We start from the raw sequence: 15,285 nt of genomic DNA, 5'->3' as shown, positions 1-15,285 counted from the left end.
GTGTATATCTTCGGAATAAAAATTATTATTTGACAGTTTATTTACTTGTAAAATGCTTTTTATGCCCCCGTAATCGAAGATTGGTGGTACTTATTTTTGCCCTGTACGTTCGTCTTTATGTCTGTCTAGCTGAATGTACAGAAAATTATTCGGACATAGGCACCCCACTATGGATTTAATTACTGAAAGTAACCCCATACTGTTATCTTTTACACAATGTATCTCTCAATTGTATAGCTGTCTTTCTGTTTGTCCGCAAAAACTTTAACCTTGTCCATAACTTTTGATTGGTTGGAGCTATGGCTTTTATTTTTCACAGGTGTATTCCTCGTGACAAGACCTTTCTTTAGGTACCAACAAGTTTGACCTCTTGGCCTTGCAGTTTGACCAATTTTTGCAAAAAAATTACAAACTCTAATCTTGGTCATAACATCTGAACGGTTTATGTTAAGGCTTTCATATTTCACCTGTATATTCCGTTTGAAAAGGTCTTTCCTTGAGCACAATTTTTTTTTTACCTTTCGTCCTTGGATTTTGACCTACTTTTGAAAAGCTCTAACCTTGGCCATAATTTTTGAATGGTTAGTGCTAGGGCTTTCGTATTTCACACGTGTATTCCCTGCGTAAAGATCTTCCCTTGGGCACCAACAACGTTGACCTGTTGTCCTTGGAAGTTGACCTTCTTTTGACCTTGAACACTGTTGAAGTTTGACTTGCAAGAAACTTTAACCTTTACCATTAGCTGCCATACGGGGGCATCAGTGTTTCACAAACACATCTTGTTTTATATATAAAAAGAACAACTAAATTGTCTTTTTTTTTTTTAATTCTCAGGAAAAGTTTATTTGAAATTTAATGTAATCAGGTAATGCAATTAAGTAATGCAGTTTTACAAACATGGTAGGCCAGAATATCAATTTTATTTTCAATTTTTATTTCTTGCTTCAGATGAAAATTTTATAGCTTTCCATCCGGGAAGGAAAATTCACAAACAAGAAATTATACAAAAGGGACTCAAGATTAAACAAAAACAAATATACTGTATATCTATTATAAAATTTGATTAAAAAAAAATCCTATCCTTCGGCTGCTATCACAATATCTAGGATAATCCATAAAGCATGTATTTTCAAAATGTTGAAATCGTTTGAGATGCTTCGTTCCTTTTTTCCATCAAGTCGGAAAACCACAGTTTACAATGCTTCGTTTTTCTCTCCATAACGTCGGAAACTCACACTTGATAATGCTTAACAGTCCTGGCACAAAGTTTATTCAGGACATCTAGCCATTTCAGTAGTTGCTGACGCCATGTTTTTTTATATATGAATTACCAAAATCATGTTGCAAATTTGAATTTACTGGGTGTAATGGTGGCAAGAAGATTCAAAGAGGAAAATGTTCATTAAAATAGATATACGTAGGTCACATTTTTTTGCTGTGTGGATTTTATATTTTGGAGATCTTAACACAATAGGACTTGGTATTCCCCTTTCATATCAACAAGAGTTTTCCTTCTTTTCGAATCTTGAGTCTTCAGAACGAGGTAATTTAAAAGTTGCGACAATATTTGGCATTCAAGATCATTTATGAAACAAAAAGTTTGCACTATTTTTTTTTTTACTTCAATTACATCACAATGGAAAAATTCTTGCTCATCCCACAGTAGTTCATGAGAACCTGAACTTTTTTCCTATTTGCAAAAGAATCTTAATGAAAAATATTTGGAAATGTAAATATTTTGTTAAATATTTTGTGACAATACTATTAAATCTCAACTCTGATTAACAAAAACAAATTTTGTAATCAAAACAGTTTACTGTACAATAAATTATTCTCAACACAAACATTCAACAACATAGTATATGTACTAATAAAACCAACTCATTTGGTGTGCCCAAATTTGGCTTTGTCAACCCAGTTGTGCGAAATTTGGAAAAAATGAAAATTACTAGTGGTGGAACATCAAAACAGAATACTTAATTTCAACTCATCTTTGTTTCTACAACAAAACTCTGCAAATGTGCCTCCTTAAATATTGTGTGGCTAGCAAGTTGCAAAATAAAAATCAAAGTAACAAATTTATTTTTTTTTCATAGATATTTACAGGACATGTATTTTGTACATGATAAAATATGTGGGTGTAAAATAAGCTACAAATTCCTCTTTTTAATTTTTTTAAATTTATTTCATACCTTAAAAAGAAAACTCTATACCAGAGATGGAATTACCGTATATACTCGCCTATAAGTCGGTCCGCCTATAAGTCGGTTGTATTTTTTTTAGGCTATTTTGGAGGGATTCACCATTGACCCGCTTATAAGTCGGTACAACTTTTTGCCAGAATCAGATGACAATTTCAAATAAATGCTCTGATGTTTTAACCTAGTTTCAATTAATATTTTAGAAATGAAGTAAATATCTAATTTTAAGTCATTAGAAAAATAAGTAATGCCTTCTTAAGATAAAATTTAAAATTATTAAATATATAAATTCTTGTACTTTATGTATAATCTTAGAATAACAAATGATATAATAATCCAGACTTTGTTCAATGATAATTGTCGGAAATGTTTATAAAATACAAAGTTTCGCATGTCAAGAAAAATACCAATCTTTTTATGACTTGCCTTTAAGTCGGACAAAGAGTTTTGGACTAAAATTCAACTTCAAAGAAAACGACTTATAGGCAAGTATATATGGTACTCAGTAAACTACTACATGTTCACATGTTTTTCATTACAGCTGTATAGTACAGAAGTCCTACTTTGTAGTTATATATAATTTATGATAACCACAATTACAGAATGCTGTGTTACCCTATAATGAATATATCTTTAACAAGCAGTACCCAAAACAGATAAGTAATGTACACCTTCTATTTAAAAGGACCAAGGATGTGCTTGCAAAACTATGATATTGTAGAACTCTAAGTACTCATGAAATATACATGTAAATAAACAAGTACAGTGTACTTAACATGATTGTATTTTTTTGTTCATGTTTTCACCGGATATATATTATACCCATTCCAAATAAAGTGTTCTGCATATAGAGTATAGAGGCTTCAAATTTTGCCTCCCAAAGTCATTAAAAACATTTCACACATATTCAAAAAGATTATTTTTAGAAACTGTTCAGAAATTCTTACATGGGAATAAAGCCAAGTGATTACTTGTAGAGAAATTCTGTATCAAATGTTAATTAATATGGGATTTTAAACAAACGTGTTGACTTTTGATAATTTTCTTCCCTTACAGAAATAATTATTAACCCAGCAACAGATTGCGTTTGCAAACAAAGTCAATGTATTAACCATAGAATTTGCAAAACGTTAACTTTAGACAAAATTGTTAATATCCTAGGAACAATCAATAAGGGTTCTCAAGGATTTTTATCTAGGATTTATAAAATTTACATTGTACTCACATAGGATCATGGGTAAATTTCTCATTACATACATGTACGAAAGGTGGAATGAATACTTCATTACCACTGTTCTAGCATTAAGTCTGTTAACACAAGTTTTACTTCTGCATGTTCAATAATCTAACCTAGCACTATGACCACTTACTTTTTTATATATATATAGAATGCACAATAAACATTTTCCGATAAACCAAAAATGACTATCAGCAAACATTACTACATTGTATAGCTTACATCCACACAGACATACAAACAATTAAATATTCAATTTTACATGCCCTATTTCTACATATGTACACTTTCTTCTCTCTACTGACCGTGTTGTATTTCTCAGATACACAAAAAAGCACACCAAACACAAGATATTTTTCCACACACAGTCTAACAAGCTTGGAAATTTGATGTAGCACCTGAAAAAAATATATTACTAGAATATTACATGGCTATAGACATTTGATTTAGTTCTTTGCTGGCTTTCAAGACTTCTTTGTCCTTGACATTTGACTCTTTGTTTGTTGACCCTGAACTGTCGTTAACTTCTGAGGATGAGGCAGAATTTCCACTTGTTTTGTTTGGGGGCTCTCTTGCTCCAAATATGGTGGATCCCACTCGTACATTTGTACTTCCTAGTTCAATCTGTGTAAATACAAATAAGAGGGGTTATGTCAAATATGTGTTTTTCAGTTTATTTTCCAATTTCTTTGATCTGAGATACATACAAGAAGTAAGAATCCTATGAAACTTAAACTTGATCTTCAACTGTACTATTTTTACAAAAGTGAAAGAGCTAAGACCTTATAATTCAAATAATTTGCAAAATTAAAGTGACAGATGCTCAATCAGTTTGGAACAAACTTACTGCATGTTTAAAAGGATAGACAATTTCTTTCATATAATCATACAAATAATTTTACTCCACCATAAGATATATTATTTTGAGTATTTATAAATTATGTGTGTTTGTTAAAAGCCACAAATGATAAATTGGTTTGATGCAAATTATTCTATGTTTAAAAATGACATTTCATATTATTGTTTGATATACACTTACTGCATGTTTCATATATTATTTGATATACACTTACTGCATGTTCAAAGTCAGCTGACATCCCCATGCTCAGTTCCACTTCCTGTTTATTTAGTTTTAATTCCTCGCATAGTTTATTTCGACATTCTGATAATTTCTGTCAAAAGATGATAAATCTCTCTTCAACTAATAAAATACAAATATCCTGCACAAATATAAAGATTGAATATAAGTATCTTTCTTAAATAATGTTTACCACATTAAAAAGTTGCCCAGTGAGGAATATATGAACAAAACACAAAAAGACTATAATGTACATAGCCAGAGAGCTCCAAAATGAGGTCACCATGACCTGTTTTGGGGTTGTCTAAAAACTCTCATCCAAAGACACATCAACTGACAATTAAGGTTTAATGTTTTAAGGCCTCACAGTGTGCAACTCATGGACTGAAAAGAATTGGATAATGCGACCTACTTTTGGTCTATGAAACACACTCTTCAGAATGCAGACTTTTGATGATACTAAAAATACTGGAAGTTTTACAGTTCTCATAAAAAGAGCATTTCTCGCCACTGATCTTAATGTCGAATTGTATTAGTGTGACTGCACAATGTGTACATATGATTTTAAAGTTTGCATTTTAATGTTGGCTGAAAAATCACCTCTCTATTTACATACATGTAACTATCAAGACTTGAAGAGATTTAGTTCAGATATAGAAGGATGCTTGTACATTCATGTGGCCTCTTGATTGGATGAGAGTTTCAAGAAGCAAGGACAGACATTCAACCATGACATTTGTAGGAAAATAACATAAGTATTTAAATATGTAATTAAAAATGCAATACCAAAAAATCTGGGTTAGGTCCTTGTGATAGGTCATGATCAAAAGATCCAATAGTCATCAAGCCTGCAAACTCTAGGTTGGGGCATTTCTCTTTGATGTTTTTCACGATGTTCACAACTTCATCTGTATTGCACCCAGACTTGCCTGCAAATATCAAATAAGATTATTGTATATGTTATGGACTGTATAGAGATCATGCAAGTCCAGCTTAATTATTGCCATTAACTAAAAATAACATCAGATGCACATACACCAGATATACATGTAGATTAATAGCAGAGCTGCTGACATTTCCTCAATGATTTTTGTAGAATACAAAATAGAATTAGTTGTGAGAACCAAAGATGCCAAATCACTTAAATCAATGTCCTGGATGATTGTTACTCAAAAAGCTTAACCCTATTCCAAAGGATGATATAATCACATTTTTCATACTTATGTAGTAAATGTCAGGACTGCCTATTTTTTATACTGTATCACAATGAAATTATTCTTAAAATAATTTCATAACCTCCTAAGTTGTTTTCATAACGGACGTCTTGCACTGGTACCTGAATTAAATCTAGTCAATTATTGCTTGCAAAGACTTGAAATAAAAGATAAATTACCATCTTAGTGTCTTCATTACTTATGTTGACCTGAATTATTACTGACTTGTTTCCTCTACCTCTGTTGACATGAATTATGACTGATGAATGACTGACTTATGTCTTTATTACTTGTCTTGACCTAAATTATAACTGATGAATGACTAACTTACTGTCTTCATTACTTGTTTTGACCTGAATTATAATTGATGAATGACTAACTTACATGTATGTCTTTATTACTTGTATTGACCTGAATTATAACTGATGACTGATTCACTGTCTTAATTACTTGTGTTGACCTGAATTATAACTGATGAATGACTGACTTATTTCTTCATTACTTGTGTTGACCTGAATTGTAACTGATGAATGATTGACTTACTGTCTTCACTATGTTTATTGATCTGAATTATAACTGATGAATGCCTGACTTTTATCTTTATTGTGTTGACTTGAATTATAACTGATGAATGACAAATTTACTGTCTTAATTACTTGTGTTGACCTGAATTATAACTGATGAATGACTGACTTTCTGTTTCCTCTATTTGTGTTGACCTGAATTTTAACTGATGAATGACTGACTTACTTTCTTCATTATTTGTGTTGACCTGAATTATGACTGATGAATGACTGACTTTTGTCTTCATTACTCGTGTTGACCTAAATTATAACTGATGAATGACTAACTTACTGTCTTCATTCCTTGTTTTGACCTGAATTATAATTGATGAATGACTAACTTACATGTATGTCTTTATTACTTGTATTGACCTGAATTTTAACTGATGAATGACTGACTTACTGTCTTCATTACTTGTGTTGACTTGTACCATCACTTTCAGTTTCCCTTCTTTATTTTTGGACTCCCACTGTCTGTTCAGTGCATTGGCAATTTTGTCTGAATGCACGGTCTCCACCATAAAGAGATTAGGACATGCTACAAACACACAAAATATACAGGAAATACAGGAAACCGTATTTATGGCCAGCATGGAAATGGCAAATCCATGTAAATTAAAGCTACAGTAAATATCCAAAAATAAGAGCTCTCAAAATTCAGCACAAGTTCTTCCACTTCAACAGTTTAGCACTACTATATATAGCACACTTGAGTCTAATAAATGACATGTATAAGTTTAAAATTACTTATAAGCAATGTACATGAATTAGCGGACAAACAAAAAGCAGTGCAAAAGATGCTAAAATATGATTACTATTAAAATAAGTAAGTGTAGTACAGTATCCATATTTTAATTTCACAGTTGAACTTGCTATTGACTGGATATTGATCTTCACATTTTTCATTCATATAATGAATTGCAGATTTTATGAATATATCTACCTTTGGTGATTTGCTTAAATTACCATATATACTCGCCTAAAAGTCAGTTTTTTTAGGGGGCGTTAAATTTTGGTCCAAAACTCTATGTCCGACTTATAGGTGAGTATATGTGGTATGTAATTGACTGTAAACATTTTAAACAACTCATAGTTATAATACTAATTAAAGCTTTTCCAAACTGGAAAATGTATCTGGAACTTTTAATGCAGTTTAGTTCTTCAATTTAATTTTGGTATCTCATTAATATTATGAATATTGTATCTCTTACAATTTTATAAACAAATAGCAGAAATTACATATATATAATATCAATGAAGTACATGAAAACAATCATTTTTTAACTCTTGTTCTTTATTTCTTCAACATGATAATTTTTTTTCTTTAACCTTTTGACCCATAAGTAAAACATGGACCTTACAAGTCCAGAGTTACATACTATGAGTAAGCTTGCAAAATGATACCCCCTCTGCTTTTTATAAAGTATTGCATCTAATATTTCTCTCTTAAAAAGTTATGGACCATGCATTGCACAAATTTTACACTTTTTAAGCCAACTGACCTTGAACTTACCCAAATGACTTTGCATCAAGGTCATGACACTCCCTCAGGTCATAAGAAATTCTGTGCCAAGTATGACCTTCCAAGTTTCTCAATTACAAAACTTGGCCAAAGACTAATACACTTTTTTCAGTAACAACCTTGAAAGTGCCCAAATGATTATGGATCAAGATTACGACACAACCTTGGGTAGGAGTATTCTCTATGTGAAGCATGATCTTCTAATGCTGAGTGCTTCTCTCTTAGAAAAATATTTATCAGTCATTAATTCAAACTTTTCCTGCCAGTAACCTTGGACTTGCCTAAATGACCTTACATCAAGATCAAGAAAACACGCTGGGCTCATAAGTAATTGTGTGAAGTATTAACTTAAAAACTTCCAATGTTTCTCCGATGGAGAATTATAGAGCAGACACAAATCATATGACTTTTCTGTAAGTGACATTGAACTTGCCCAAATGACCTTGTGTGAAGGTCACAACAGACCCTCAAGTCAATAGCAATCTATGTGTCAAATTTAAATAACCTTGGGTCAAAGACCCTACACACCTACTGGTCATTAGCAGCCTTTGTGACAAATATGAGCTTTTATTATAAATAAATGTAAATTCATGGCCCATACAGGATTGTTAAAATAGAGGATGAAGAGACAGATAAGGTGACTCCTACATACCCCCCATCCCAAATTTAAATTGGAGGGGGATATAAAAATGTTGGAGGCAGATAAAATATAGAGATTTTGATTATCTTGATATATGTTCATATCAAGAAGCACTTAATCAGAGCTTTCCTCTTACATGTATACTTACAGACTAATGTCCCAGCTTTGTTACTCTGGAGACGTCCAATAAAGTGCCATCTTATATCCTTGCATTCTGATTGGATCTAAAATATTGATAACAAGATATAGCTACTAAAACATCTTCCTTAATTAGTAAACGTAAACTTTATATTAATATTAAATAGTTCCAAACACTACATGTTATTAATTCTACAGATGTAAATGTTCCTATACAGAATTCATTCACTTAAACTTCCCAAAATTCCCAAAGTTCTTTAACCTACCTCTGGGTCAATGGACTTCTCAGATAATTCATTAACCTGCAAAGATCAAATATGATTTATTCAAATAACAACTTAGACCCTTTATCATCATAATAAATATAATCTACAAAATATGTTTACCTACTACAATGTGAATATTCATCAATTTAAAAAAAAGAAAAGATAGACACCTCCCTACATCTAGACATTTTCATCTAAATAAGTACAATGTATATAAAAAACAAAACTGTAAACCATAAATTAAAAAGGCCTGCAACTCTTGCCATTTTATCTGAGCTGAAAACAGTTACATATCAACTTATACTTGTTAAACATATTTATGGACAAAATAACTTCATGGTCCAAGAATGTAAAAAGTTTTCAATTTAAATATGAAAACTTCATAAACTTTAGGCACTTCTGGTCGAGATCAGGGGACTAAAATGGTGGTGACTGAGTGGAAGAATTGTTGATTATATAGTGGGGGGAGGGGGGGTCACTTTATATTTTTTCAATTTTAATTCCTATTGATTTAGATGATAAGAAACTATGGACAACTATGAAAGCTCTAAACACCTCTCCCTGAAGAGTTCTAATGTTCTGTGATCATACTTTTAAATGCAGCTGGAGTGATCTACCCTTTGATGTAAAATGGAATAAACAGAAATCTACAGTAAATGAAACAAATTTTATAAGATCATAGTATTCTTATCATTACACTAGAGTTCCACCAAGATAAAGTAATTGAAAACATTACTGTAAAAGTGGTTACCCCCAGTATATTGAAGGGTTGTAAAATTGACAAATTTGGTATATAATAAAAATGGTGAGTGGAAACTTTGACAATCTTCTAGTATTTAACAGTGCCCTTTAACAGGAATATGAAAGTTGATGAGTGGAAACTTTGAAGACTATTAGAAATTCCCCAATATCGTCAACTTTTCCACATCGCCAAAGTTTCCACTTTATAGTATAAGACAATGCAAGTAAAATCTTCACTAGTAAGTACTTCACTACTCCATCTTTGAATATTTTTCCTGGAGAAATATGGCAGGTCCCCTATGTTGAAAATGAACTAGATAAAATTCTGTACATGCACTCTTATATTAAACAATTTTCTGAAATCCCCCCCCCCCCACCAAATATTTTCATTAGTGTTTAGAGCTTCCTTCAAAAAGAAAATAACACTGCATCAATTCAGAGATGCCTCTTACAGCATAATAAATATTATATTAGTGAAACAACCTGCAGGTCTTCCACCTGGCTCCAGGTCTATTACACAAGATTAGGTTAAATATTTAAACAAAAGAATCAAGGCAAACATATTGATTGAAAAGACCACCAAAATGAAAATGAAAACCAATAAATTAGAAAATCAAAAATTAGCTTATAGATATTCCAATCAAAACTTACATAATTTTCCCCAAAGTGCTTCTGTCCACACCTGTAGGCCTCCACTATAGAGGTGGGGGGCTTTGTCTTGGACACTGCCACAAGTCTGGACGTCACCGGCATCTCCCCATTATCTGTCTGTCACAAAAAATGAAAAATATGTTACTCTAGTCCGTACTGCATACTGTATATGTTAACTAAATGATGGCACATCCCACTTAATGATTTATGTACAGTACCTATAATTTGAGTATTTGCAGATTTCATTTACAGTGCAGTTGCAATAATGTGACAATGACCCTACATGTAAATGTATACAGTAAAACTTGGTTATAGCGAAGTCCTGGGGACCTCTGAATTTACTTCGCTATATCCGTAATTCGTTATATCCATATAACGAATTCGTTAAAGTATATATAACGAGTTGGCAATATGCATCTTTTCCTTCAAGTACGACTACTAAGTATGTTCTAGCAGGTATTAAATACAAAATTTTACTTGGGGTACTAAATATTTCTGATGAATGGAATTTCAAATCTAAATACTTATAAAGAATAATCATGAATAATGTTGTTTAATATTTTGAACTTTAAGATATTGAAAATTCGTTATAAAAGATGTGTAATTTTTGTTATTTTTAACCTCTACGGGACAGAAAATCAGTTTGCTATCCATAAATTTCTTATATTAAAGTTCATTATAACCGTAATATTTTCCTAGGATATGTTAAGAATTCAGCCAGGGATTAAAAAAAACATCGCTATATATATCCATGAATTTGCTATATCTGTGTTCGTACTAATTTATAAAATGAGTTTTACTGTACTTTATTTTGTTTTTGCAAGACTCAACACAGATATACGATTCCTTAAAACCTAGCCAAAAATGGTCTCTGTAAGACAGTAATCAAAGCTTACAGAGTTTGCCTTAATTAATGTTATCTTTAAACAAGCCAAAGTCCCACACTAAACTAATAATTTAGTAGTTTGCATCCCTAGATGCAACATTCATACAATTTCGGTCCAGATGGAGCTTGCAGTTACTTGAGAACATGGAGAATGGACTTAATTGTTCTAAAAACTTTAAACTGGTCACTGAAAATGCAGGTCAGAACTAGCATACAAAGCAAGTCTGTTAGTTGTGCATATCCTTTGATGCATCCATATGTGTTTGGTCCATATAGGCCTATTTACTTGGAATGGAACAGCTCAAAAAGCTTTGTCTTTGTGATCACTCATCCAGAAAGAAGATCCAACATCAGAAGTTAGTCTGGCAGTGTGCATTTCTAGACTATCATGATCAATGCAAGTTTGTTTTATGAAGGGCTTAAAATGAACCAGAAATGTTAGTCAAATCCATCATCTGACATAAATCTGGTAGTGTGCATCCCTAGATGCATCATCCTTCAAAGTTTGGTCCATGTAAGGCTTGAAGTTGCACTCATGACTGGAATGAGCCTGCTCCAAAAACTTTAACCAGGTCACTCATCTGAAAAATGTAGGTCAAATCCAGCATTCAAAGCTACTCTTGTAGTGTGTATCCCTTGATGCATCAACCTTGCAAGTTGCAACTTGCAGAGAAATTTGCTCCAAAAACTTTCATCTGAGACACCGACACCAATGCTAACACTGATGCCAACGGTATTACATAAGCTCGCCAAACCTTGTTGAGGAGCCAAAATGGAATTATTCTGAATTTATACAAACATGCAGTATATTGAGAAATGAATAATTAAACATCAACAGTGTGGAAGCATTAGGCACTTCTTGATGACAAATGTCCTTAATTAAGAACTGTGCAATAAAAATAAAAAACAACTCAAGGCCGGTGCTCTCTATTTCAGATCCGTCTAAAATAGCAGTACTAGTGCAATTCTCTGTTTTACTGCATGGTAATAAATTGTAGATTCCTTTATTTGGCATGATAGTCTATTATATGCACAGTCACATATTTCAACAAACATGATTGATATTCAGTAAGAAACATCTGCTCTTTGTTACATTATAGGGCTTAAACCACTGTATCAGATCTTCAATTTAAACTCAGGATGTTTTCATAACCTACAATGATCAAAAACAAAGGTTATATTTATATGCTCAACTTTTTAAATACATGACTGTAAATCTATTCGAGCAAAAGAGCTATAAGGAATTGATTACCTACTACTGACCCACTGACCCACTTTTTGAACTATTCAGTCCGAAGGATATAATTCAATTTGCTGGTAAAAAAAAAGAAGTTCTATATTGTGTTCTAACCTGTGACATTTTCTCTGGAAGAGTTTAAATAAGAGTTTAAATAATAGTGCATCCATTATCATGCTTATGAATCAAATCAAGGCTTTCTCATCACTTTTTTGGAATGGGGTTGGGGTTGTAAAGATTGGGAAAATACTAGTGACATTTTGAGGAAATTTTGGGATAACCATTATACTTTTAAATCATGATATATTGGGTTTCTGGTCCTTGTTATCAACTAAATTTTTGTTTTGCAATACAGAGGAATATGAATAGCAAGTTTAGTTATTATATATCCAAATATATTTTCTTTAATTTGGGGAGAAATAACTATTGGGAAAATTAACACATCCGTTTGGGAAAAAAGGTAGCTTTTTTTGAATTGGGAATGGGGCCCTTGAACGGCCCCATTTATAGACAATTGAGAGCCCTGTAAATAGTTTGACTTAACCATGTTTTGATATGACAATCCCTCTGGTAAATAGATTTTTTTGATGAAAGGAAGAGATAGTCATGGCCGGGTTTATAAAAGCACAGTAACATTTTTTTTTTCAAGTGGATTAAAGGTAAAACAAGTAGAATACTTTCCTGGTCATGACATGGATCATCATATTAATACACAATGTTTTTCACCTTCCCAGGATTTAAACAGCTTAATTAATATCAACCAAGACCATGTTTCATGTCAGAGTGGACTATAAGTCTACAACATTTAAATTAATAATTGCCCGAGGCTTTCCATTATGAAAAACATGCAATTTTAAACTGGTCCTTGACTCACATGGCAAATAATTACTTTGCACTCTCGTGTGCATACCTCTAACTAAGAAGGGGATCCTGGAAGGTTCATCAGCAAAAATATTCTCTATCGAGAAGTTGATGGCTCGTTTTAATACTCCCCCTCAACTTCTCTACGAAAGACCTACTAAAAGCAGTTCAGAAATTGACTAAATGAAGAACCAAACCGGGTCCCACTTCGATCGATGTTTTAGGATCGATGCATTATCATAGACATATTTTGGATGCACAGGTGTTGTTTTGCAATGGAAATGCAATTAAAAATACACATTCTGCTGACTTAAAAACATTTATCACAGTAGAACACTTACTTGCGATATCTGTGTCACTGGATTCGTTTATTCATTAAAAACTGTGTTTGAACCCGGTTGACCTTTAAAAAAGTCTTAAACTTTTTCTCTGGATAAATTGGATTAAATGTTCCAGTGTTAAATAGATATCCGGAGGAATAGTTTTAGACCTTTTTTAGAGGTCAACCCGGGTTCAAACACAGTTTTGAATGAATAAACGAATCTGGCGACACAGATATCGCAAGTAAGTGTTCTAATGTGATAAATGTTTTTAAGACAGCAGAATGCGTATTTTTAATCGCATTTCCATTGCAAAACAACATCTGTGCATCCAAAATCTGTCTATGATAATGCATCAATGCTAAAACATCGATTGAAGTGGGACCCGGTTTGGTTCTTCATTTAGTCAATTTCTGAACTGCTTTTATTAGGCCTTTCGTAGAGAAGTTGAGGGGGAGTATTAAAACGAGCCATCAACTTCTCGATAGAGAATACAGCAATGCATGATGTGGAATATACAAAAACTTCTTACTTGAATGCACAACTGACCAGGTGCATGTATCATAGCCAAAATCAGTTTAGGGATTGTAGATTAATATATGCATAATAGGTTTAGTAGGGAGAGTCATGTGAATGAAAATATATATAAGGCTGCCAAAGGCATGAATAGTCATACAAAACTTATTAAGGAATATGAAAATGCTATTGTTTTCGTCACAGAGTGGCAAAAATTATTTTAGCTCCAGTGGAAATCCTGCATACAGTGCATAGCGTTGTTAAAGGTTATGTTGTGTATACCTCTGAAAAATCACTAAACACACAGCTATCTATTGCATACTCTTTGCACATGGTATTACTGAAGCTTTTGTTTAAATGTACGTCTTGGTTCATGTCTGTTATACAATAACACGTGCTTGATAATGCTTACATAAGCCATGAATGGTGATGGTAGTCTTTGTAAACATCAAAAACATAATGCATGCGTATTCAAGATCGAGTAATGGTTCCCTGTAGTGTATAAGTGCTACATAACCATTTTTTTACTATGGAACAAAGAGATGATTCTTACCTTTCTCTTCTCTTTGGCAGTTTCTATTTTGTCCAAAACACTGCGTAATGCAGACGATATTGAGGACATTTTCCTTCTGCTGGTCACTTTACGGATCATTACGCCTTTATGTTTAGGATCGGACTTTTGGTAATGTCGAGCCCGACACGTTTCTGGGTTACCAAGACCAGGATTCGGGCCCCTTGATCAAAAAACTCAGAAATCTAAGGCATGAGAAATCCTCATAGCATCGTTGTTATAATTAAGTGCATAAGTTTGATCATTTCAAGGATACACCTGAAATACAGGACGTTAACGATTTGAAGAGAGTCACGAGACAAAGCAAGAACGAGAGGTTAAAATAAATAGAGCGTCAAGCGCGTTCACCTATACTAGCCTATAGGTCATGACCACTCAGCTCTACGACCAGTTTGTAACAGGTGGCAGATTTCTGAACTTATTTCGAATAAACTACAACAAACTTAATAATTTGCACTTAAACCACTTTACGAAATTTAATAAGGCTTATCACAATATTTCCAGTGGATTTGAATGTGTTTTAAAATAAAATTGATCGATCTATTTTAGACCACGGGTAGATTCTACATTGTACGTTACAATTATGCTGCAAATAATTATCGGATCGGTTGGATTTGCCATGTAATACAATCCAGACGTACAT

General features: G+C 32.7%; 1 protein-coding gene across 1 annotated transcript; it reads right to left on the bottom strand.

Annotated features, from left to right (window-relative positions):
* Window positions 1–1,795: 1,795 nt before the first annotated feature.
* Window positions 1,796–14,801, bottom strand: LOC133204196 (pyridoxal phosphate homeostasis protein-like). Its single transcript, XM_061339944.1, has 8 exons — window positions 14,625–14,801; window positions 10,252–10,368; window positions 8,860–8,895; window positions 8,604–8,679; window positions 6,697–6,831; window positions 5,303–5,445; window positions 4,512–4,610; window positions 1,796–4,062 (listed from the first exon to the last, which is right to left on the bottom strand). Exons 1-8 carry the CDS (start codon window positions 14,721–14,723, stop codon window positions 3,862–3,864), a joined length of 906 nt encoding a protein of 301 aa, XP_061195928.1. The 5' UTR covers window positions 14,724–14,801; the 3' UTR covers window positions 1,796–3,861.
* Between the last annotated feature and the right edge of the window lie 484 nt (window positions 14,802–15,285).

This window comes from Saccostrea echinata, unplaced genomic scaffold (assembly GCF_033153115.1).
Source record: "Saccostrea echinata isolate AGI-Se365-2 ecotype Australia unplaced genomic scaffold, CSIRO_AGI_Sech_v1 ptg000052l, whole genome shotgun sequence".
In the NCBI taxonomy this organism is placed as follows: Eukaryota; Metazoa; Mollusca; class Bivalvia; order Ostreida; family Ostreidae; genus Saccostrea; species Saccostrea echinata.
The sequence above is the reverse complement of the archived record's forward strand: the minus strand, read 5'-3'. Positions and strand labels throughout refer to the sequence as shown.

What these genes read in the sequence shown, in the direction of transcription:
- LOC133204196 (XM_061339944.1), bottom strand. Translation starts at nt 14,723, where the DNA reads ATGATCCGTAAAGTGACCAGCAGAAGGAAAATGTCCTCAATATCGTCT. An exon ending in CAAAGCTGGGACATTAGTCT is followed by an intron (nt 6,832 to 8,603) that starts GTAAGTATACAT and finishes GTGTGTTTGTAG; the next exon opens with CATGTCCTAATCTCTTTATG. An exon ending in CAGCTGACTTTGAACATGCA is followed by an intron (nt 4,063 to 4,511) that starts GTAAGTGTATAT and finishes GTATTTACACAG; the next exon opens with ATTGAACTAGGAAGTACAAA.